Source organism: Oncorhynchus gorbuscha, linkage group LG18 (genome assembly GCF_021184085.1).
Source record: "Oncorhynchus gorbuscha isolate QuinsamMale2020 ecotype Even-year linkage group LG18, OgorEven_v1.0, whole genome shotgun sequence".
Taxonomy (NCBI): domain Eukaryota; kingdom Metazoa; phylum Chordata; class Actinopteri; order Salmoniformes; family Salmonidae; genus Oncorhynchus; species Oncorhynchus gorbuscha.
In genome coordinates this window covers 20,120,755-20,144,545 of record NC_060190.1, presented here as the reverse complement: position 1 = coordinate 20,144,545, position 23,791 = coordinate 20,120,755, and the positions used below count along the sequence as shown (strand labels likewise).

The window sequence follows — 23,791 nt, the reverse complement described above, 5'->3', positions numbered from 1 at the left end:
TAAAACCAAATATGGAGTTGATTTGTAGTTTATTTCAGGTGATTCAGCTTTTAAATATCTATATATTTTAAATGCTCAAGTTAGCTGAGGTTTGCAGTGGCCGTTTGATCTGCACTCGGAGCAGAGGTATAGAAGAAGCAGTCCATGTCCAGGCAGTCGCACATGTCCTTGCCCAGGAAAGCAGGCAGCTTTGGTACACTTTGCTCTTCGCCCCCATAGTTGGGTTGATTTGATTAGGATCTATTTTTAGCTCACCATGGGCTAGTCTTCCAAGAGTCCTTAAAGCTACAATATGTAACTTTTTGCGCAATCTGACCAAATGTACATAGAAATGAGAGATATAGATCTGTCATCCTCAATCTGTCATCCTCATTGAAAGAAAGTCTAATTAGCGGTAGAACTTTTATAAGTTTCGTTTCTGCATCTTTTACTTTCGGTTTTGTAGTCCAGCAAACAGCTGAATATACAATATTTTTGGGGGTATTAAAAATATTATTCACAGCGTTTTACATAGTACAATGATTCTCTACACTATACATTACTTATTTTGTCAAACTGAAATTAGGCGAACTATTAGAGAAATTAGGCGAACTATTAGAACCAGGAAACGTAAAACATACAGGAATGTGGAAAAACTACAGAAGCAAAGTTAAAAACAAACAGATCCACATTCCTATTACGAGTTACACCTGCCAAGAGGCATGTACACATATTCATTTAAATGCAACTTTACATATTGCAAAAATCTCTTACCCATTCTAATTGTTCAAGAGGCTTTGTGAGTTAATGAAGTACAATTCTGAATGTACTCTTTTAGCCCATTGAGCTAAAGGGCTGTTAGTTGATACTGTAGGTAGCATATGTCAGCAATCATATTGAAATGTGATGCTCTCTTTTGTGCAGGGAAAACTCCCCAGCCACCACCGCAGCCTGTCCTTTAGACAGAGGTTTGATCAAATCTGATGAGGTGAGATTAAGAAACCATCGGTTCATTTGTGAAGTAAAAAGCTAAATATATGAAGAAATACTTTAGGCGTACTTTATTCAGAATGACTTTTGCAGAGTACAGTTTTACTGCTAACACAACTGATGTCTACAATGTATTTTCATTGATACACAAAATATTTTGGGGTTTTACTTGTCATGAAACTTTAAGACACCAAACCTACTTCAATTGTAAGACAAAAACGACTGTATTAAAATTCCCGAGAAATGAAACATGAATCATGAGCTTCTTGAAATGTAAAACAATGCTACACAATTAGTTACCATTTCCTGCAGGTTTTCCAAGACAATTGCTGCAAAAGGGAGATATCAAACTTAGAAGTCTACTGCACAAACTCCCCCAACTGCTCCCACAGAATGACATTATGTCGGTTGCAGGTACATCCCACAAGACACCACAAGTATCCAATGTTACCCATTGCTGTAGTAAATACAAGAGAAACGACAGCTAATACAGGACTGTAAAAGTAATTAACAAATGCTCAGACAGCAACGTGATCAAACATTTGATACATGACAGGCTCTTCCCTCTCTCTTTCTCAGGAGCATCTACAGGCATGTCAGTTTGAGTCATTGCAGTGTTCCAATACAGACTGCAGTGAGTTCTTGCAACGCAAGGATTTGCAGGAGCACCTCAGAATCAGCTGCTTCTATCGTATGGAGCGCTGTCATTACTGCACGCATTCTTACACATGCTGCCAACTCAAGGTGAATGCCAGAGAAATTGACTGTTTTATAACATAGTCTGTTTTAATTTGATCTTCAATTTGTTTACTCTTGCAAAGGTCAGGGTTGAAGTTTTATGATATGAGGACTTTCGATTTGCCATTGTACCCTGCGGTTTATTTGGGATCTTCTAAAATGGTTGAACTGTCCTCAGGCTCAACATAGTATTTTTACTCTGTTACGAAAAACACAACTAGCCTACTGATTTTGCTGCACCCGCTTTGTCTAGGGGTCTTAGGCCTAGTTAGGTGGTGTGTAACCTGATTTAAGATGTGCGTATACGGTATGTGAGAAATCACTGTATTCACCTAGGTGTTGAATGTATGTACCCGGGACACCGCAACATTAACTTAGGTCTAAGGCCAGCTCCGACTTGACCTCTTGGTCAGCCAGTCCAAGCAATTATTATTTGTTCAGATGGTGACAAAATAAATATGTACAACCAAACCACAAACAAACAAAAGGGTGGCCGAGTGGCTTCTGGCCACCTCTCTTTCTCTCTGAGTGACAATCACTTTAATTGGCTGCACCTGATGTGTTTTTCAAGGCTTAGCTCACCATCTAGACCCGGTTGCTGCCACCTGGGAATGGAGTGTGGAAGTGTATCCTGGAAATGTGTTTCCTAACTCTGTGCTAACTCTATGCTACCCCCCATATCACAAGTCATATTAAGGAAGTGGATTGTCCTTCAACTGTGTTTCCCCCTCTAACCCTTGTACTACATTTAGCCAAAGATGATTTTTTACAGTCTGGGAATTACATACAGTAATGCTCCCAACAAGTGGCGCAATTGGCTTGAATAGATGTTTGAATTCCTCACCCTTACTGCAGTCTCTTTAACAGTTCACACAACTACAATAAGTGCCTTTGAAAACACTTGAATGAAGCTCTTTTCAGTCTATTATGATATGATACTGTAATTCTTAAAGAAGGAAAATCCTCCTTAATAATCACTTATTATTTCTGTTCGGACACCACCAGGAACATGAGAGGTATACATGCCCAGAGGTTGAAATCAAGTGCCCCAACAAATGCTCCTAGATGATTAAAAGATGCATGGTAAATATTCAGATATTACCAAAATATTTGTTTTATTTTCTAAATGTATTGTTTGAAGATACTCATTTATTATTTGAAGAAAGATTTTCTATATTCCTTGACATTTTGCAACAACCACATACACTGATTTCACAAAACATTAAGAACACCTGCTCTTTCCATGACAGACTGACCAGGTGAATCCAGGTGAAAGCTATAATCCCTTATTGATGTCACTTGTTAAATCCACTTCAATCAGTGTAGATGAAAGAGAGGAGACAGGTTAAAGAAGGATTTTTAAGACATGGATTGTGTATGTGTGCCATTCAGATGGTGATTGGGCAAGACAAAATATTTAAGTGCCTTTGAACGGGGTATGGTAGTGGGTGCCAGGCACACCGGTTCGAGTGCGTCAAGAACTGCAATGCTGCTGGGGTTTTCACGCTCAACAGTTTGTGTGTATCTAGAATGGTCCACCACCCAAAGGACATCCAGCCAACCTGACACAACTGTGGGAAGCATTGGAGTCAGCATAGGCCAGCATCCCTGTGGAACACGTTCAACACCATGTGGAGCCCCAACAAATTGAGTGCAAAAGTTGCACCCTGCAACTCAACATTAGAAAGGTGATCCTAATATTTTGTACACTCAGTGTATAATAATACACTGTACAGGAGTTTGTCAAACTGTATGAGTGTGATAGAACTAATTGGGTTCCTGTTTCTACCTCTCACCCAATCTCCCTTCTCTCTCATGTATCCTTCTCCGTCTGACTTCTCTTCTCCCCTCTCTCCTTTTCACCTTTTTATACCCTCCCCTCACTTTCCCTCTCTGACTAAAAACTTCTTTGCTTGTAATGTACTCTCCCTCTATCACACAGCTTGAAGACCATGCTGACCAGTGTCCTGAGGTGCAGACGGACTGTGTTTATAAGAAATATGGCTGCTCTGTCCGGGTTGGCGGACATATTCTCTGTGCTTTGGAATCCAATTCTACGCCCAAGGAAATCTAGTTTTAGTCAGACAATCTCAAAGTCGCAATGATTGCAGTATCTCAATGAGTCAAAGTCCTTATGCGACCCTCTTGGGTGGGTAGTGGCTGACACAGATGCCATGTGGTGATAAAACAATGGCCTTGTAACAATTTAATACAATAAGAACTGTCAATACGGTCTCAAGAATGTCTGTATGAAAGCGTCAGAATGAACAAAAATATAAACGCAACATCAACAATTTGAAGGATTTTACTGAGTTTACAATTCATATAAGAAAATCAATCAATTGAAATAAATTAATTAGGCCCTAATCTAAGGATGGGCATGGAAGGTCATAGGCCCACCCACTTGGGAGCCAGGCCTAGCCAATCAGATTGAGTTTATCCCCACAAAAGGGCTTTATTACAGACAGAAATATTCCTCAGTTCCATCAGCTGTCCGGGTGGCTGGTCTCAGACGATCCCGCACGTAAAGAAGCCGGATGTGGAGGTCCTGTACTGGCATGGTTACACGTGGTCTGAGGTTGGGAGGCCGATTGGACGTACTGCCAAATTCTCTAAAACAATGTTGGAGGTGGCTTATGGTAGAGAACTTAACATTAAATTATCTGGCAATAGTTCTGTTGGACATTCCTGCAGTCAGCATACCAATTGCACACTCCCTCAACTTGAGACACCTGTGGCATTGTGTTATGTGACAAAACTGCACATTTTAGAGTGGCATTTTTTTGTCGCCAGCACAAGGTGCACCTGTGTAATGATCCTGCTGTTTAATCAATTTCTTGATATGCCACACCTGAATGGAGTTCGATAGATTATTTTGGCAAAGGAGAAATGCTCACTAACAGGGATGTAAAGACATTTTTCACAACATTTGAGAGAAATAAGCTTTTTGTGCTTATGGAACATTTCTGGGATCTTTTATTTCAGCTCATGAAACATGAGACCAACACTGTACATGTTGCGTTTATACTTTTGTTCAGTAATAGTAATGTGTGTTTATATGAACTAGTCCTATACATTACAACCAAAAGATACAGATATTAATTTGTCTTGGTTCAACAACAAACAACCCATCGGGTAATGTCAAAACATTATGTATGATGAGTGTTATAATTTGTATGTCATTGTTTAGCATGTCATTCTTAAACATGTCTAGCCATGATAGGCAGTTCTATTGCCATACAACTAATAGTTATTTCTCTCTGTGTGGACAGGAGAGGAGAGCCCAAGTTAAAGTTCACAAAGAAACCGCTCTCAATCACCACATCCTCCTGGTTCTGGGGAGCAACACCAAGCTGGAGACACAGGTAGGACCAATTACTACCCATAACTTTTCTGTTTATGGACCAGGGTACATTCAGAATGAAGAAAGCGTAGCAAATGTTTAGTTGGTGCTGTTTTGAACGAGCAAGTTAAACAGTCATCATAAGGACAATGCATGGTCACAAAACATTCAAAAGGGCCAAATCCTAACTTGAGGTTTGCAAACGGAACACACACTTATGTCCTTTCCTTTGGAGACGTGCGCCAAGCATGAGTTTCCTGCACACATCTCAAGTTAGGATTCAGCCCTTTTAGTGGCCAAAGGGCAAGTTGTACCTAGAGCCAGTGCGGTGGCAATGGTTGAACTTTGACCATTCCTCTGACCTGCCAGATGGAAATCCTCCAGCAGGAGGTACTGCTGAGGCACAAGGAGCTCCAAGAGAGGAGCCGCCAAGTCAGCGGTCTGGAGGAGGTGGTCCGCCCGCTGGCCCAGCAGGTCAGCCGAAGTGACAACACCCTGTCTGCAGTACAGGTAAGAAGCAGGATAGGTAAGAAGCAGTACTGTAACATGTGACCAATACAACACCCAGAGGTCTGGTAGATCTAGCGGTAATGCTGCAGAATCCAGCATGTCTATAGTGTAGGTATGAATCTGGCCTACTGCCCTTTGACACAACCTCACTCCATCATTTCCCATCTTCTCTCTGTTCAATAAAATCTAAAAAGACTTTAAAAAGTAAAACACTGCTGTTACTGCATATGAAACCAACGCAGGAATCATTAATACACACAACACTGCACTTAATAGAATCCATTGGTCATAGGAATCGTTAAAACGTTAAGATTCTCATAAGAGGAGAGACTACCTTGATTGTGTTTATTAAGGCATGCAACAGAAAATGTTTTAAAACATTAAACATTCTGTTTGGTGCCTAATGATTATGAACACTACCCAGGTAAATAGCAGTACTGTAAATAAAGTGTTACGGTTTTCTGGACGTCCCTGTACAGGGCTCTCTGGAGGACCAGAGGGACCACATCTCCAGCATCCAGCTCCAGCTCGAGGAGCTGTCCAGTGTGTTTGGCCATGGTGTGGCCCGGGAGGAACTGGGCCAAATCAGAGTGTCCCTGGATGCCCTCAGACAGCAGGTGTCCGTCACGGAGGGGCTCAAAGACCACCTGGGTGAGTGGAGGGGGTCATAAGTGGTCTGAGTGAACTAAAGGTGGATTGGAGATCATTATAATGGTTTACACCGACAGTAAGCCCATGACGTGTGAAACGTGGGTCTTGGGATATGTAACTGCCACTGGGTTATTTGAATTATGGTTAAACTGCCTCTCTCTTTGGCAGCATATTCCACAGAATTCAAGTAACTCAGTAGTTGCCAACCCTGGGTTACTGGAAAGATAAGAAATAAGCTAAAGTCTCCCAAGGCTTGTAACAGATTATGGAAAGACTCAAGACTGTGTTAGGCCAATGATCTTAAGTCTCTAAGGCTTGTAAGTGATTGTGAGCAAATAATGAACATTGTACTGACATTTACAATCACCAGTAGATTAATTGAAGTATAAAAAATTCCATCGCCCATCTTTCCCCCCAGGGGAGTTGAAGGAGACTTGCATGCGCCACTCGCGCCTCCTCAGCATCCACACGGCGCAGCTGGAGTGCAACGAGGAGCACTTCAGAGAGCTCGAGTCCTCCTCGTACGACGGCAAGCTTATCTGGAAGCTCCGCGACTACCGCAAGAAGGAGGCCGGGGCACGAGGCCAGGGACCGTGCCTAAGCAGCGCGCCCTTCCACATGGGCCGCAGCGGCTACAAAATGGCCGCCAGGGCCTACCTGAACGGCGGCGGGGCAGGCCGGGACACCCACCTGTCTCTCTACGTGGTCCTCATGAGGGGCGACTTCGACCCCCTCCTGCCCTGGCCCTTCAGACAGCCTGTGTCATTGTCAGTGCTGGATCAGAGCAGCACCAACAACCACCTAGCTATGAGTTTCAAACCCGACCCGGAAAACACTAGCTTCCACCGGCCCGGCTCGGCCGCTGCAAACGCCAGCGCCCCCACCAACGTGGCCTCTGGTTTCCAGTGCTTTGCCTCGCATGCCCAGCTGGAGACGCCCAAGAACGCCATCTATGTGAGAGACGATACGCTCTTTGTTAAGGTCAAAGTGGACACGAGCGGTTTGGAGGACTTATAGAGGGGCCTTAAAGAACTGGTTTGAGATCATTTCAAAAACAGTTAGCTAATGTTACAAAGCTCAGTGCAGGCCAAGGCCTCAGATGTACTCCAAATTGAGCAAAGTAAGCTTGCAGAAATAGTGTCAGCAAGTCCATGCTGTTTTCTCCCAGATACTTAAATCATAAAGCAATACAGAAATTGCAGTGAAGTATTTACATTTAGTATTTCTTTAGCCTTGTCTGCAGACTGCTTGTATGTGCTCACTGAGGATTCAAGTGTTAATGCTGCCCAAATATATTATATTGAATAATATTTTTTTTATTAAAGTCCTACAATCAGAGAGCACGCAATCTATTAATTAATTAATGACAACTCAGGGATTTTAATGGACAGCTGTTAAAAAGTTATTCATGTAATTAGCGTACACTTTATAATACCTTTACTGAATAAGCCAATATACAGTACATGTTGAATGTTTATTTAAATCCTTATGAATTTAGAAATTGAAATGTTAAAAGTTTTAAAAAAGAATGCTTATTCCTGAAAGTTATTATAAAGTGTTACCAATGATGAATGAATTGTGACATGCGTTTTTTCTTCAATTTTGTGGTACATACATAACAACAATTATGTGCATCACATGTGATATCCAGTCAGTAAATATGTAGACTGTGGTTGTGGGATAACATTACTTTTTTGTTGGGGAACAATCTTTTGCAACATTTTCCTACGTACCCTATCGTATGACTGTACAGTGTTAACGGTAAAGCAACATTATGTGGGCTTTCATGTAAAAAATATTATGGGATACCAATGCATAACAAAGGATACTTCAGTTACAGGTATTCATTATACATTTCTATGGGAATGCAGTGTTCTTTTGGGTAAATACTGAAATTCCAAAGACTGGGATTCAATCCGAGGCACGTTATAGAGCAGCGCACTAAGCGAAAGAAAATGAATGTGATCTATGCAAAATAAATAGCCTTTTAAATGGTGCATTGCCGGCTGTCTAGTGTGCTGCTCCATTATGGAATCCCAGCCTTAAAAATAAGGGAAGAGTAACAACACACATTAATGGACCACAACAACCCTATTTATGAATCCATGGTGCTAGTTTATTCGAAAAGATGACACGTTTCGACCGTAGTCTTGTCAAAATGACACTTTCTTTTTGCAGCCATGTCATTCTGTCTGACTGCAGAAACACGTGGTTCTACTTTAAAGAAGGCAAATATATATAAACATGTATGTAAACCCCTTGCATCTCATACAGAAAGTTCAAAAGGTACAAGTAGACATGGCACACAGATCTTGTGGTTTACTAAAACAAAGTGTTGAACTATCAACATATACCCTAAGGAACACTTAAAAGGAGGAATCTGCAGTTGCTACATCCAACTTGGAATTATATTGTAAGGGATATTTACCTGTTGATTCTTGAAGAATATAACTTAGAAATGCCATGAACTTATAGTTGAACTGTCGTACCCCATCAGAACCCAAAATATAAGCTTTTATATGGGTTCTGATTGGGTACGACAGTTTATCTAAGCTCATGGCATTTATACGTTATATTCTTCAAGAATCAACATGTGTATATGTCACGAATATAGAAGTCCACCAATGTTTTGTTATCTTGGATGATCTGTCCTTGCATCTGTAGCTCTGTCTATGATTTTGAGTGGTTACATTTCTCCAGGCCCAGGGGAGACTGCTTTGTTATTGTTTCAGCTGTGGATTTCCCCTTTAAAGGGATAGTTGAAACTAATGATAGATTCCCTTATCTTTTAAGCAGTCTACAGACAACGTAAGACAGCAATCCTGATTTGGTTTAGTTTCCTGGCCACTGTCTCCAAATGCTAACTTTTTAGCATTTGTCACCCAACACCAATTATATATCCCGTATATTAGCATCTTAAAGTATAACTTAATTGATCTACATTAGGAATTTCAGACGCTTTAGGATGATTTGGACATGAAACGTGCACAATTATTAAACTACAACAATATTTGAAATGTAACAGGGCAGACATCTTATACAGAACAATAATAGTTTGGGATGGTTTACAGAAAAGTCGTATAAGCCTGTGAAGGTCAGAGAAGATTGGATCGATACACCCACCAACACTCGCACATACCTCACTGATTTGATTTCACGATCACAGACACCTCTGATGGGCAGATATGTATATCACGGTTGATGGCGTCTTTCATCTTCCAAACAGAGATGTATGGGTAGACCGTCTCAGTAAACCTATGTTTATGAGTGTAGATGTGTGTATTTTCTTTGGGGTCATAGAAAGCCACTTCCCCCCTGTCGTAGTTCAGCTGAACTCTGATCCTCTGGGGTATCCTCTTCAGAGTGAGCGTTTTACCAGCTCCATTTGTATACTTGCGCCCCTTTTCAGTATAGCCCAGATTCCGTATTCTGGAGACGCAAGAAGATCTTCTCCCTTCCGATCGACGGACTCTGCAGCCACGCCTAGATTCCACTCAGGTTGGTCGCCCACCTCCACCTCCCAGCTATGCTCTGAACCCTTCACAAAGCCTGTGGAGCCAATGACCTTTGCCCACCGTGTGAACCGCTCTGGGTTGTCTGGAATCTGCTGCTTCTCTACAGCTGTGTGTCGCACGCTGGTAAGGTCATCAGACAAAGTCATAGTAGAGGGAGCCGTGTTGGGGTCCAAAATTATGGGCGAGTGTTTGACTATCGCCTGCATCTGCTCCCAGACTTGGAACTGCAGGTTTCCCAGGTGTTTGGCGGTGTCGATCAGCGCTCCGGAGACGAGCTGTGGATCCGGAAGATCAAGTTGGGCTCTGGCTCTGTTCTGGGTACGTTTGTAACTCACAAGGAAGTTTTCACTGCCTTTGTTCAGGTCCTCTTTCACAGCCCCAATGGCATCTGTGAGAGAGGAGATCTGCTCAACAATGCTGTCCATGCCTTTCTCAATTAACATTCCCTTTTCCTTCTCCTCCTCCCACAGAGCAGCCAGTCTGGCATCCTCTTCCTCTCTCAGGAACTGGTGGAGCTTCACAAACTCTTCCCTGATCCTCCTCGTTGTGTCCACCTGCTGGTCCTTGGTGTGCTGAGTCATGCTATCGTAGCTATCTTGGGCATTTATACATTTCTCCAGCTTTTCTTCCAGACTTGTTAAGTCAGATCTCAGTTCGTCCTCAGGTCGTCCACTCACCGATTTCCCCTCTTCCCTACTTTTTTTCTGTGTTGATTCCTCTTCTGGAAGATCTCTCTTTAAAGACATAGCAAGTTTGTTAAGGTTCATGTTGCTTAGGATCATTATTGTGACGTTCACAGCTCCCTCATCGCAGTAGGTCTCCACCATCCTATCCACAGTGGCATGCCTTGTGACATTCTCCAGATGAGCCTTTGAAATGTTTGCAAAATCTTTTAGATTGCTATTGCACAGCTCCCAGTTAAATCTCTCCATCTCTTTGTTGTCCAGTTTCTCCAGAATGGTCAGCAACAACTCAGAGACAGATGCTGCCATTGTAGAACACTAGATACACTGCACTAGGTAGTGAAACGTACAACTTTGGTTAACTTTCCCATTTAACAGTTGCCCTTGGAAGTCACAGTTGTAGATGTTCTCTCTTAATAATCCTTTTGTTTCTACCAATAATTCCTGTGTTGCTTTTTCAGTCAGATGGAGAGAGAGCGAGAGTGAATTTTTTTTTTTTTAAATCTTTCTGGGTGTTGACAGGAAACCGTTAGATTGTGTGTGTGTGAACTGTGTGATAGGTCTGCCAAACTCCCTGCTGTTGGCTGATTGCCCAGAAGCAGCTGACCTTGTTCACAGACCTCATGCATTTCTTGTAAATCGTCTGACTTCCTTTCAGACGTTATAACAAATATATGGTAACAGGTATAACAAATGTAAATATAAGGGGGATCTGTAAGAGACTATTTAGTGACATCCAATCTGTTTTTGCTATACTGTCTCGTAGCTTTCCATTATTGTGATTATAAAGACAATGTTAACTATTTCGCTAGAGCTCATATCAACTGTGCAGAATTTACCATAACAAACTAACAATGGGTCTCATATCTACTTGTAGCATTTTGACATTGTGGGTAGTCTGGGTTTGTTAGTGTAAAGATGGGAACAGTGGTACACCAGGTGTCCTTGGAAGTGCTAGTATAAGTACTGTGTCAGGGGTTAGCTGGTGTCGCCTGGGGGACAACATAAGATACTGTAGGAATGTTCTCCATATGTTATTATAATCATTTAGTGGTTCATTAATTTAAAACGGTACATCTCTCCAGGTACACCTCAAACAGACTGTGGATTTCTTATGCTCCTCACAAAATAAATTTGATTAATTACATTGTCTTTTCCACTTCTACACAATAACGTTTTGGCAAGTCAATGAAATAAATCAATTCATTTATAGAGACCAGAGAGTACATCAATTCATTTATAGAGACCAGAGAGTACATCAATTCATTTATAGAGACCAGAGAGTACATCAATTCATTTATAGAGACCAGAGAGTACATCAATTCATTTATAGAGACCAGAGAGTACATCAATTCATTTATAGAGACCAGAGAGTACATCAATTCATTTATAGAGACCAGAGAGTACATCAATTCATTTATAGAGACCAGAGAGTACATCAATTCATTTATAGAGACCAGAGAGTACATACATTCTACTTTGCGGAGATAAGGACTGAGCGCTCCATTCAACAACAAACAGCAAGTAAACCCGGGATTAAATCCAAGGTGCGTTGTAGAGCAGTGGACTGGATATTCGACAAAGCGCATTTTAAAGGTATTTTCCCGACATTCACAGATATCGCATTCGAATTATTGTTGAATTGCAACTGGAATCTGCGTAGCGAAACAGAACGTAAACTGTCGAGACTTCTGGGTGTTTGTATTTTTAAATGTTTTTATTTAACCTTTATTTAAATAGGCAAGTCAGTTAATAACACATTATTATTTTCCATGACGGTCTAGAAACAGTGGGGTAACTGCCTTGTTCAGGGGCAGAACGACAGATTTGTACCTTGTCAGCTCGGGATTCAATCTTGCAACCTTTCGGTTACTAGTCCGATGCTCTAACCAGTAGGCAACCTGCCGACCCAGGTTAGCATTTGCGTCCCTCTTTTACTCCTTAGACTGCTTTCACCACATGAGAGAAAAATGCTACCATTCTCACAATCATCCTACATCTCATAAGAAATGAGGTGGTGTTTTTTGGCTTGCAGTGACGTTATACCATGCTATTATTTTCAGTTCTGTTATATAGAATACTATCATTGTGTGATCTTGCTGACACAGATTCAGTCTTGATTTAACTTAAACAAGCATCATTCTCCATGTATAACAGACATTTGCCGAAGTAGCCTTTTCTTCGGGGCTACTAAACTAGTAAAGCAGAGACTGTGTGTAAAGGAGAGTATCGCACACATGCGCAGAAGCTTTGGATTTAGTTGTCGGAAAATGGTTCTAGAGAATTCGGATATGCAGCCACTCTGTATTTTGAAACTTCTCTTAATGGTCTCAAGGGTACAATCCTTGATTCTGTTTCATTTTTCCCCCCAGCTAAATGGCAGCTCTGCTTTTTGGTTTGCTACAAAGAAAGACATGTAATAAGTGGGTAACATTCATTGAAATTACAATTGAACAGCTGTACATATTGCAGATTTCACCTTTAAAAAATGATTGATACTTTCTTTAGAAATATATTAAATGTACCAGTGATCGGTTGTATGAACACCCATCCACCAACATGCTAGCAGTGCTAATTTACATTAAATTATAAAAAGACTGACATTGTTAGGGCCACGCAGCAGGAACCGGCGACCATCGCACCACTTTGTAAAGATGAGCATGTCAGGTGGGACTAGGACAGTCAAAACTGGGGATGACGAGACAACACTGCTATTCTTAGCTCTTTTGTTCAGTGTTGAGAGAAGAGTTGGGACCCTGCTATCACCTCCACTACCACCCTGTAACCAGGCCACGAACGCCAGACTGCCAGCCACCAAAGTAGTTCTCATTATTACGAGATGTGGAAGATCAAACGTAAGTGGCCCCACCATTTTGTGGCATGCATGCTCTTTCACATTCAGTCAAAACGAAAATAACAAAATGACTGCATATGGCAAGTCGTTTTTCCCTACACACACAGGCTACAGTTCAGTATGGCTGAGAGACATTCCCAGCCAGGCAACTAATAGAACTTGGTAGAACTCACACCTTAAATTCCTTTGCGTTACGATGTTGATTAGAGATTAACAATATAAAATGCCACTGTACTGCATTCCTGATGTAAAACTTCTCTTACAGCCCCCATCACGTACGCCTTGGAAGCAAAGTACAGGCCCTATCTTGAGGTAATTTTGCAAAACAATTTGATCCAATCTAATTCACTGCATAGCAGGGACTGATGTTCTATATTCCTACTGTGCATGGTAACTAATGAATAAACTATGTGGATGGAAGCCATCGCAGCCTTGAAATGCTTTCAAACATCTGGTCGGACAACAAGGCCAGCATCATGTTCACTAGGCACCGGATGGACTGAAACAGGGAGTGATTTCCTGGCCTTTCCCCTTGCCCCAGGAAATTCCAGACTGACCTGGAATTTGAATTGAATTAAATGGAATGTACAGGGAGCGAGAACTGAATGAAAATGCAATTTGTGGAATTGACACCAACCCTTGTATAATGTGACACTTTATCCTCAACTGCAATTAAAACTAAATGTAATTGAGCTCATTACCTCCATCAGTTTATGTTGATATATGTTTTAGGCTTTTAGTTTACATTTTCAGAATAAGAATATCTGGGCTGCTATCAATTAACAATCTTGAGGACTCCAAGCAAAAGCAATCAATACCCATCCATGCTCCTTCTCACACAGTAGTTTGAAGTAACATTGTAATGGTACGTGGTGTAAGAAAGAGGATATACTAATTCAGTAGTGCACAGCATCCCTGCACAAACCAATCAGACCTATAGCAAACATGATTGATTGACACTTCTCCGTTCAGCTCTGGACCAATTGGCAGAGGAGTTGCCAGGGAAGCTGTACTCAAGGGCCGAACTGTCACATGAAAAAGAAGACAAGGGAGTGACCGTGGGAGACCCTTCCCTTTCCCAATGGGGTGGCCCGTGACTGGCCTGACTCCAGAGCTGTATGGTCAGTGCTGCTCTTTAAGTGCCTGCCAGTGTTCCCTTCTTTACAACCTAAACAATTTATTGTGTGTGTTGTGTTTGCCTTTTTATGCAGAAAGATTATTTGTGCAATGAAAAATATCAATATATAATTTATTATTATGTTCCAGATGTTAGTGTGGTAATAAAAACTGCTCTAGGGTCTGTTTTGCCCTTTCGTCCACAATAGTTGTAAACTGTATGGAGAGGTAAAAAAAAAAACTGCCTGTTTTGCATAACACATAGTTCGTTTCTAACGTAGTGGAGAAGTGAATCAGTGCACTCTTCTTGTAAGTATAGGAGTAAATCCTCGTGAATATATGTTTAAATAAACCCTGTAGTATTGAAATCACGATAACGGAAAAACAAAAAATACAACTGTGTCAACGAACACAGCTGATTCTGTAGCTCGACCCAGGTACTGTAGTTAATCAATATTACAAACATTTTACACAACAGTACAACCAAAAGTTAGATGGTGCCTTTACACATTACATTCTAGACAGATTGAAGCTTTATGTTTCCAGCAAAACAGCAGCACACCACTTGTTTTATCATACGGCCGAGGGACGAGGCTATATGGAACTGCGCTCACATTCATAGACAGCGCTCTAGATGCAAGGACTGGGCCTGTCACTCCATTGAACTTTGATACTGCTGTGACCATTACCACTCTGCAGGATTAGTAAAAACGGGACCCTGGTGGTATGGGTAAACATTGACGACCACCTCAGATAGGTGACCACGCGAGATGACGCCTACATCGCAGATGCCTTCCAATGTACAGTGGGGCAAAAAAGTATTTAGTCAGCCACCAATTGTGTAAGTTCTCCCACTTAAAAAGATGAGAGAGGCCTGTAATTGTCATCATAGGTACACTTCAACTATGACAGACGAAATGAGAAAATAAAATCCAGAAAATCACATTGTAGGATTTTGACAGAGTTTTTGACAATTGTACAAAAACATTTGACAAGAGTTTTTGTACAATTGGCATTGGTGAAAAACTTATATAGGTCATGAACCATTCTAGATAATCTGATGAGTATATCTAAAAGCATGTGGACACCCCTTTCAAATTAGTGGATTCGGCTATTTCAGCCACACCCGTTGCTGACAGGTGTATAAAATCGGGTACACCGCCATGTAATCTCTATAGACAAACATTGTCAGGAGAATGGGCTTACTAAACAGTTCAGTGACTTTCAACGTGGCACCGTCATAGGATGGCACCTGTCCAACATGTCAGTTAGTCATATTTCTTCCCTGCAAGAGCTGCCCCGGTCAACTGTTAGTGCTGTTATTGTTAAGTGGAAACATCTAGGAGCAACAACGGCTCAGCCGCAAAGTGGTAGGCCACAAAAGCTCACAGAACGGTACCGCAGTGCTGAAGTGCATAGTGTGTAAAAACCACCTGTCCTCGGTTGTGAAACTCACGACCGAGTTCCAAACTGCCTCTACAAGCAACGTCAGCACAATAAATGTTAGTCGGGAGCTTCATGAAATGTGCTTCCATGGCCAAGCATCCATACACAAGCCTATGGTCACCATGCGCAATGCCAAGCGTCGGCTGGAGTGGTGTAAAGCTCGCCGCCATTGGACTCTAGAGCAGTGGAAACCAGTTCTCTAGAGTGATGAATCAAGCTTTACCATCTGGCAGCCCGACAGACGGATCTGTGTTTGACGGATGCCAGGAGAACGCTACCTGTCCCAATGTATAGTGCCAACTGTAAAGTTTGGTGGAGCAGGAATAATAGTCTGTGGCTGTTTTTCATGGTTCGGGCTAGGCCCCTTAGTTCCAGTGAAGGGAAATCTTAACGCTACAGCATACAATGACATTCTAGACGACTCTGAAAGCCATGTCATGTTTCAGCATGACAATGCCCCCATGCTCAAAGCGAGATCCATGCAGAAATGGTTTATCGAGATCGGTGTGGAAGAACTTTACTGGCCTGCACAGAGCCCTGGCCATTGAACGCCTTTGGGATGAACTGGAACGCTGACTGCGTGCCAGGCCTAATCACCCACATCAGTGCCCGACTTCACTCATGCTTTTGTGGGTGAATGGAAGCAAGTCCCCGCAGCAATGTTCCAACATCTAGTGGAAAACCTTCCCAGAAGAGTGGTGGCTTTTATAGCAGCAAAGGGAGGACCAACTCCATATTAATGCCAATGATTTTGGAATAAAATGTTTCCAATGAGCAGTCCACATACTTTTGGTCATATATTGTATAATGTGTGTATGTATAAAATGTGTGTATATAGTATCTATATATGATAAGCTAGTTACTTTAAAAATATTTGTATTTTACTAGGATACAAAAATATATACTGTTATAATTTCCTCCAAATTTACAAGGAAGTTGTTGCATACTGTACTTTAAGGTCAAATGAACTGAAGTTTCTTACCTCTTACTCCTTAGACTGCAATGAGGTGTATAACATCAGTAATGCCCAGACAATTGGCTTGGACAAGGTGGGGTTCACGTAGCTAGCGGTGGACGAGGTCAAGCTGCACATCCGCATGGAGAAGAGGTTAGAGGGCGAAGAGAAAATCGATGATCTGGTGCATTTACTGAAGTAAAGCTGAGGAAGATGCGAAGGGACTCCTGTCCTATTCTACACAAACTTCACATTTGAGTAGTTTGACTGGTAGCGTGCTATCATAATACTGTACGGGGCTTTTGCGAGAATGACATCAGTATTTCTAAAACCAACAATATTATAACAGCTATGTTAATGTTGATTGTACTATGTGTTCTAATTAAATTAACACTATGACACACAGTTGAAGTTTACATATACTTAGGTTAGAGTCATTAAAACTAGTTTTTCAACCACTCCACAAATTTCTTGTTAACAAACTATAGTTTTGGCAAGTCGGTTAGGACATCTACATTGTGCATGACACGTCATTTTTCCAACAATTGTTTACAGATTATTTCACTTATAATTCACTGTATCACAATTCCGTTGGGTCAGAAGTTTTCATACACTAAGTTGACAGTCTTTAAACAGCTTAGAAAATTCCAAATAATGATGTCATGGCTTTAGAGGCTTCTAATAGGCTAATTTACATAATTTGACTCAATTGGGAGGTGTTCCTGTGGATGTATTTCAAGGCCTACCTTCAAACTCAGTGCCTCTTTGCTTTACATCATGGGAACATCAAAAGAAATCAGCCAAGACCTCAGGAAAAAAATGTAGACCTCCACAAGTCTGGTTCATCATTGGTAGCAATTGCCAAATGCCACGTTCATCTGTACAAACAATAGTACGCAAGTATAAACACCATTGGACCACCAAGCCATCAAACCGCTCAGGAAGGAGACGCATTCTGTCTCCTAGAGATGAACGTACTGGGGTGCAAAACATGTAAAACAATCCCAGAACGACAGCAAATGACATTGTGAAGATGCTGGAGAAAACAGGGACAAAAGTATCTATATCCACTGTAGAACAAGTCCTATATCGACAAAACATGAAAGGCCGCTCAGCAAGGAAGAAGCCACTGCTCCAAAACCGCCTAAAAAAAAAGCCAGACTATGGTTTGCGACTGCACATAGGGACAAAGATCGTACTTTTTGGAGAAATGTCCTCTGGTCTGATGAAACACAAAAATAGAACTGTTTGGCCATAATGACCATTGTTATGTGGGGTGCTTTGCTGCAGGAGGGACTGGTGCACTTCACAAAATAGATGGCATCACGAGGAAAGAAAATGATGTGGATATATTGAAGCAACATCTCAAGACATCAGTCAGGAAGTTAAAGCATGGTTGCAAATGAGTCTTCCAAATGGACAATGAGTTCAAAGTTGTGGCAAAATGGCTTAAGGACAAGAACGTCAAGGTATTGGAGTGGCCATCACACAGCCCTGACCTTAATCCCATAGATAACTTGTGGGCAGAACTGAAGTGTGTGCGAGCAAGCAGGCCTACAAACCTGACTCAGTTACACTAGCTCTGTCAGGCGGAATGGGCCAAAATACACCGAACGTATTGTAGGAAGCTTGTGGAAGGCTATCTGAAACATTTGAACCAAGTTAAACAATTTAAAGGCAATGCTGCCAAATACTAATTGAGTGTATGTAACACACTGGGAATGTGATGAAATAAATAAAAGCTGAAATAAATCATTCTCTACTATTATTCTGACATTTCACATTCTTAAAATAAAGTGGTGATACTAACTGATCTAAGACAGAGCATTTATACTAAGATGAAATGTCAGGAATGGTAAAAAAACTGAGTTTAAATGTATTTGGCTAAGGTGTATGTAAACTTCAGACTTCAACTGTAGGTACAAAGACTTATAGCATAAATATTGCATACAAAAGTTAAATACATTTCAAAAAGTTCATGCTTATGTGCTGTATATAAAAACTATTTTACTTAAGAAAATGTTTTTGCATTATTTCAACTGCGTTTGCTTTCAGTATGAAGTTTGGCACGGCCATACACATTAGAATAACCCACCATCTACAGAGCAATACATATTTCTATACAAATTACAAAGCTCTTTCCATGATGTATCATTCCTTCATGTTACTCAAAGTTTATGCTAAACTGATTGCCTGTGAAGCCATGGTTTCTCAGACAAAATTAAATAGTACATACTGGTAAAAAAAAAAGAACAAATGACATTCTCCGTCTGACTTCTCTTCTCCCCTCTCTCCTTTTCACCTTTTTATACCCTCCCCTCACTTTCCCTCTCTGACTAAAAACTTCTTTGCTTGTAATGTACTCTCCCTCTATCACACAGCTTGAAGACCATGCTGACCAGTGTCCTGAGGTGCAGACGGACTGTGTTTATAAGAAATACGGCTGCTCTGTCCGGGTTGGCGGACATATTCTCTGTGCTTTGGAATCCAATTCTACGCCCAAGGAAATCTAGTTTTAGTCAGACAATCTCAAAGTCGCAATGATTGCAGTATCTCAATGAGTCAAAGTCCTTATGCGACCCTCTTGGGTGGGTAGTGGCTGACACAGATGCCATGTGGTGATAAAACAATGGCCTTGTAACAATTTAATACAATAAGAACTGTCAATACGGTCTCAAGAATGTCTGTATGAAAGCGTCAGAATGAACAAAAATATAAACGCAACATCAACAATTTGAAGGATTTTACTGAGTTTACAATTCATATAAGAAAATCAATCAATTGAAATAAATTAATTAGGCCCTAATCTAAGGATGGGCATGGAAGGTCATAGGCCCACCCACTTGGGAGCCAGGCCTAGCCAATCAGATTGAGTTTATCCCCACAAAAGGGCTTTATTACAGACAGAAATATTCCTCAGTTCCATCAGCTGTCCGGGTGGCTGGTCTCAGACGATCCCGCACGTAAAGAAGCCGGATGTGGAGGTCCTGTACTGGCATGGTTACACGTGGTCTGAGGTTGGGAGGCCGATTGGACGTACTGCCAAATTCTCTAAAACAATGTTGGAGGTGGCTTATGGTAGAGAACTTAACATTAAATTATCTGGCAATAGTTCTGTTGGACATTCCTGCAGTCAGCATACCAATTGCACACTCCCTCAACTTGAGACACCTGTGGCATTGTGTTATGTGACAAAACTGCACATTTTAGAGTGGCATTTTTTTTGTCGCCAGCACAAGGTGCACCTGTGTAATGATCCTGCTGTTTAATCAATTTCTTGATATGCCACACCTGAATGGAGTTCGATAGATTATTTTGGCAAAGGAGAAATGCTCACTAACAGGGATGTAAAGACATTTTTCACAACATTTGAGAGAAATAAGCTTTTGTGCTTATGGAACATTTCTGGGATCTTTTATTTCAGCTCATGAAACATGAGACCAACACTGTACATGTTGCGTTTATACTTTTGTTCAGTAATAGTAATGTGTGTTTATATGAACTAGTCCTATACATTACAACCAAAAGATACAGATATTAATTTGTCTTGGTTCAACAACAAACAACCCATCGGGTAATGTCAAAACATTATGTATGATGAGTGTTATAATTTGTATGTCATTGTTTAGCATGTCATTCTTAAACATGTCTAGCCATGATAGGCAGTTCTATTGCCATACAACTAATAGTTATTTCTCTCTGTGTGGACAGGAGAGGAGAGCCCAAGTTAAAGTTCACAAAGAAACCGCTCTCAATCACCACATCCTCCTGGTTCTGGGGAGCAACACCAAGCTGGAGACACAGATAGGACCAATTACTACCCATAACTTTTCTGTTTATGGACCAGGGTACATTCAGAATGAAGAAAGCGTAGCAAATGTTTAGTTGGTGCTATTTTGAACGAGCAAGTTAAACAGTCATCATAAGGACAATGCATGGTCACAAAACATTCAAAAGGGCCAAATCCTAACTTGAGGTTTGCAAACGGAACACACACTTATGTCCTTTCCTTTGGAGACGTGCGCCAAGCATGAGTTTCCTGCACACATCTCAAGTTAGGATTCAGCCCTTTAGTGGCCAAAGGGCAAGTTGTACCTAGAGCCAGTGCGGTGGCAATGGTTGAACTTTGACCATTCCTCTGACCTGCCAGATGGAAATCCTCCAGCAGGAGGTGCTGCTGAGGCACAAGGAGCTCCAAGAGAGGAGCCGCCAAGTCAGCGGTCTGGAGGAGGTGGTCCGCCCGCTGGCCCAGCAGGTCAGCCGAAGTGACAACACCCTGTCTGCAGTACAGGTAAGAAGCAGGATAGGTAAGAAGCAGTACTGTAACATGTGACCAATACAACACCCAGAGGTCTGGTAGATCTAGCGGTAATGCTGCAGAATCCAGCATGTCTATAGTGTAGGTATGAATCTGGCCTACTGCCCTTTGACACAACCTCACTCCATCATTTCCCATCTTCTCTCTGTTCAATAAAATCTAAAAAGACTTTAAAAAGTAAAACACTGCTGTTACTGCATATGAAACCAAAGCAGGAATCATTAATACACACAACACTGCACTTAATAGAATCCATTGGTCATAGGAATCGTTAAAACGTTAAGATTCTCATAAGAGGAGAGACTACCTTGATTGTGTTTATTAAGGCATGCAACAGAAAATGTTTTAAAACATTAAACATTCTGTTTGGTGCCTAATGATTATGAACACTACCCAGGTAAATAGCAGTACTGTAAATAAAGTGTTACGGTTTTCTGGACGTCCCTGTACAGGGCTCTCTGGAGGACCAGAGGGACCACATCTCCAGCGTCCAGCTCCAGCTCGAGGAGCTGTCCAGTGTGTTTGGCCATGGTGTGGCCCGGGAGGAACTGGGCCAAATCAGAGTGTCCCTGGATGCCCTCAGACAGCAGGTGTCCGTCACGGAGGGGCTCAAAGACCACCTGGGTGAGTGGAGGGGGTCATAAGTGGTCTGAGTGAACTAAAGGTGGATTGGAGATCATTATAATGGTTTACACCGACAGTAAGCCCATGACGTGTGAAACGTGGGTCTTGGGATATGTAACTGCCACTGGGTTATTTGAATTATGGTTAAACTGCCTCTATCTTTGGCAGCATATTCCACAGAATTCAAGTAACTCAGTAGTTGCCAACCCTGGGTTACTGGAAAGATAAGAAATAAGCTAAAGTCTCCCAAGGCTTGTAACAGATTATGGAAAGACTCAAGACTGTGTTAGGCCAATGATCTTAAGTCTCTAAGGCTTGTAAGTGATTGTGAGCAAATAATGAACATTGTACTGACATTTACAATCACCAGTAGATTAATTAAAGTATAAAAAATTCCATCGCCCATCTTTCCCCCCAGGGGAGTTGAAGGAGACTTGCATGCGCCACTCGTGCCTCCTCAGCATCCACACGGCGCAGCTGGAGTGCAACGAGGAGCACTTCAGAGAGCTCGAGTCCTCCTCGTACGACGGCAAGCTTATCTGGAAGCTCCGCGACTACCGCAAGAAGGAGGCCGGGGCACGAGGCCAGGGACCGTGCCTAAGCAGCGCGCCCTTCCACATGGGCCGCAGCGGCTACAAAATGGCCGCCAGGGCCTACCTGAACGGCGGCGGGGCAGGCCGGGACACCCACCTGTCTCTCTACGTGGTCCTCATGAGGGGCGACTTCGACCCCCTCCTGCCCTGGCCCTTCAGACAGCCTGTGTCATTGTCAGTGCTGGATCAGAGCAGCACCAACAACCACCTAGCTATGAGTTTCAAACCCGACCCGGAAAACACTAGCTTCCACCGGCCCGGCTCGGCCGCTGCAAACGCCAGCGCCCCCACCAACGTGGCCTCTGGTTTCCAGTGCTTTGCCTCGCATGCCCAGCTGGAGACGCCCAAGAACGCCATCTATGTGAGAGACGATACGCTCTTTGTTAAGGTCAAAGTGGACACGAGCGGTTTGGAGGACTTATAGAGGGGCCTTAAAGAACTGGTTTGAGATCATTTCAAAAACAGTTAGCTAATGTTACAAAGCTCAGTGCAGGCCAAGGCCTCAGATGTACTCCAAATTGAGCAAAGTAAGCTTGCAGAAATAGTGTCAGCAAGTCCATGCTGTTTTCTCCCAGATACTTAAATCATAAAGCAATACAGAAATTGCAGTGAAGTATTTACATTTAGTATTTCTTTAGCCTTGTCTGCAGACTGCTTGTATGTGCTCACTGAGGATTCAAGTGTTAATGCTGCCCAAATATATTATATTGAATAATATTTTTTTTATTAAAGTCCTACAATCAGAGAATCACGCAATCTATTAATTAATTAATGACAACTCAGGGATTTTAATGGACAGCTGTTAAAAAGTTATTCATGTAATTAGCGTACACTTTATAATACCTTTACTGAATAAGCCAATATACAGTACATGTTGAATGTTTATTTAAATCCTTATGAATTTAGAAATTGAAATGTTAAAAGTTTTAAAAAAGAATGCTTATTCCTGAAAGTTATTATAAAGTGTTACCAATGATGAATGAATTGTGACATGCGTTTTTTCTTCAATTTTGTGGTACATACATAACAACAATTATGTGCATCACATGTGATATCCAGTCAGTAAATATGTAGACTGTGGTTGTGGGATAACATTACTTTTTTGTTGGGGAACAATCTTTTGCAACATTTTCCTACGTACCCTATCGTATGACTGTACAGTGTTAACGGTAAAGCAACATTATGTGGGCTTTCATGTAAAAATATTATGGGATACCAATGCATAACAAAGGATACTTCAGTTACAGGTATTCATTATACATTTCTATGGGAATGCAGTGTTCTTTTGGGTAAATACTGAAATTCCAAAGACTGGGATTCAATCCGAGGCACGTTATAGAGCAGCGCACTAAGCGAAAGAAAATGAATGTGATCTATGCAAAATAAATAGCCTTTTAAATGGTGCATTGCCGGCTGTCTAGTGTGCTGCTCCATTATGGAATCCCAGCCTTAAAAATAAGGGAAGAGTAACAACAC

The 23,791-nt window shown here is 41.7% G+C and overlaps 2 protein-coding genes and 1 pseudogene across 12 annotated transcripts; 2 read left to right on the top strand and 1 right to left on the bottom strand.

The window, feature by feature from the left end:
* Positions 1 to 10,898, bottom strand: part of LOC124002868 — a 25,613-nt pseudogene extending 14,715 nt beyond the window's left edge.
* Positions 466 to 7,549, top strand: LOC124002870 (TNF receptor-associated factor 5-like). Of its 7 annotated transcripts, XM_046310640.1 has the most exons (9): positions 466 to 967; positions 1,282 to 1,383; positions 1,549 to 1,713; positions 2,713 to 2,790; positions 3,650 to 3,724; positions 4,980 to 5,072; positions 5,420 to 5,560; positions 6,040 to 6,211; positions 6,630 to 7,549. In XM_046310640.1, the coding sequence occupies exons 4-9, from the start codon at positions 2,773 to 2,775 to the stop codon at positions 7,226 to 7,228; spliced, it is 1,098 nt and encodes a 365-aa protein (XP_046166596.1). In that variant the 5' UTR covers positions 466 to 967; positions 1,282 to 1,383; positions 1,549 to 1,713; positions 2,713 to 2,772; the 3' UTR covers positions 7,229 to 7,549. The 7 variants fall into 7 exon arrangements, with proteins under 7 accessions (XP_046166596.1, XP_046166597.1, XP_046166599.1 ...); XM_046310641.1 differs by lacking the exon at positions 466 to 967 and having other exon boundaries at positions 1,196 to 1,383; XM_046310642.1 differs by lacking the exons at positions 466 to 967; positions 1,282 to 1,383; positions 1,549 to 1,713 and adding an exon at positions 3,222 to 3,395 and having other exon boundaries at positions 2,752 to 2,790; positions 3,650 to 3,856.
* On the top strand, positions 10,580 to 23,791 carry LOC124002871 (TNF receptor-associated factor 5-like). Of its 5 annotated transcripts, XM_046310649.1 has the most exons (9): positions 10,580 to 12,005; positions 13,144 to 13,264; positions 13,529 to 13,575; positions 14,236 to 14,384; positions 19,162 to 19,368; positions 20,492 to 20,584; positions 20,931 to 21,071; positions 21,551 to 21,722; positions 22,141 to 23,791. In XM_046310649.1, the coding sequence occupies exons 5-9, from the start codon at positions 19,354 to 19,356 to the stop codon at positions 22,737 to 22,739; spliced, it is 1,020 nt and encodes a 339-aa protein (XP_046166605.1). In that variant the 5' UTR covers positions 10,580 to 12,005; positions 13,144 to 13,264; positions 13,529 to 13,575; positions 14,236 to 14,384; positions 19,162 to 19,353; the 3' UTR covers positions 22,740 to 23,791. The 5 variants fall into 5 exon arrangements, with proteins under 5 accessions (XP_046166605.1, XP_046166604.1, XP_046166603.1 ...); XM_046310647.1 differs by lacking the exon at positions 10,580 to 12,005 and having other exon boundaries at positions 12,027 to 13,264; XM_046310648.1 differs by having other exon boundaries at positions 13,131 to 14,384.

Bases quoted from the DNA above. Each gene is read 5' to 3' on its own strand.
- LOC124002870 (XM_046310638.1), top strand. From the start codon at position 4,863: ATGATGAGTGTTATAATTTGTATGTCATTGTTTAGCATGTCATTCTTA. The intron at 5,073-5,419 runs GTAGGACCAATT...CTGACCTGCCAG, and splicing joins ACACCAAGCTGGAGACACAG to ATGGAAATCCTCCAGCAGGA. The intron at 6,212-6,629 runs GTGAGTGGAGGG...CTTTCCCCCCAG, and splicing joins GGGGCTCAAAGACCACCTGG to GGGAGTTGAAGGAGACTTGC.
- LOC124002871 (XM_046310646.1), top strand. From the start codon at position 20,375: ATGATGAGTGTTATAATTTGTATGTCATTGTTTAGCATGTCATTCTTA. The intron at 21,072-21,550 runs GTAAGAAGCAGG...GTCCCTGTACAG, and splicing joins ACACCCTGTCTGCAGTACAG to GGCTCTCTGGAGGACCAGAG. The intron at 21,723-22,140 runs GTGAGTGGAGGG...CTTTCCCCCCAG, and splicing joins GGGGCTCAAAGACCACCTGG to GGGAGTTGAAGGAGACTTGC.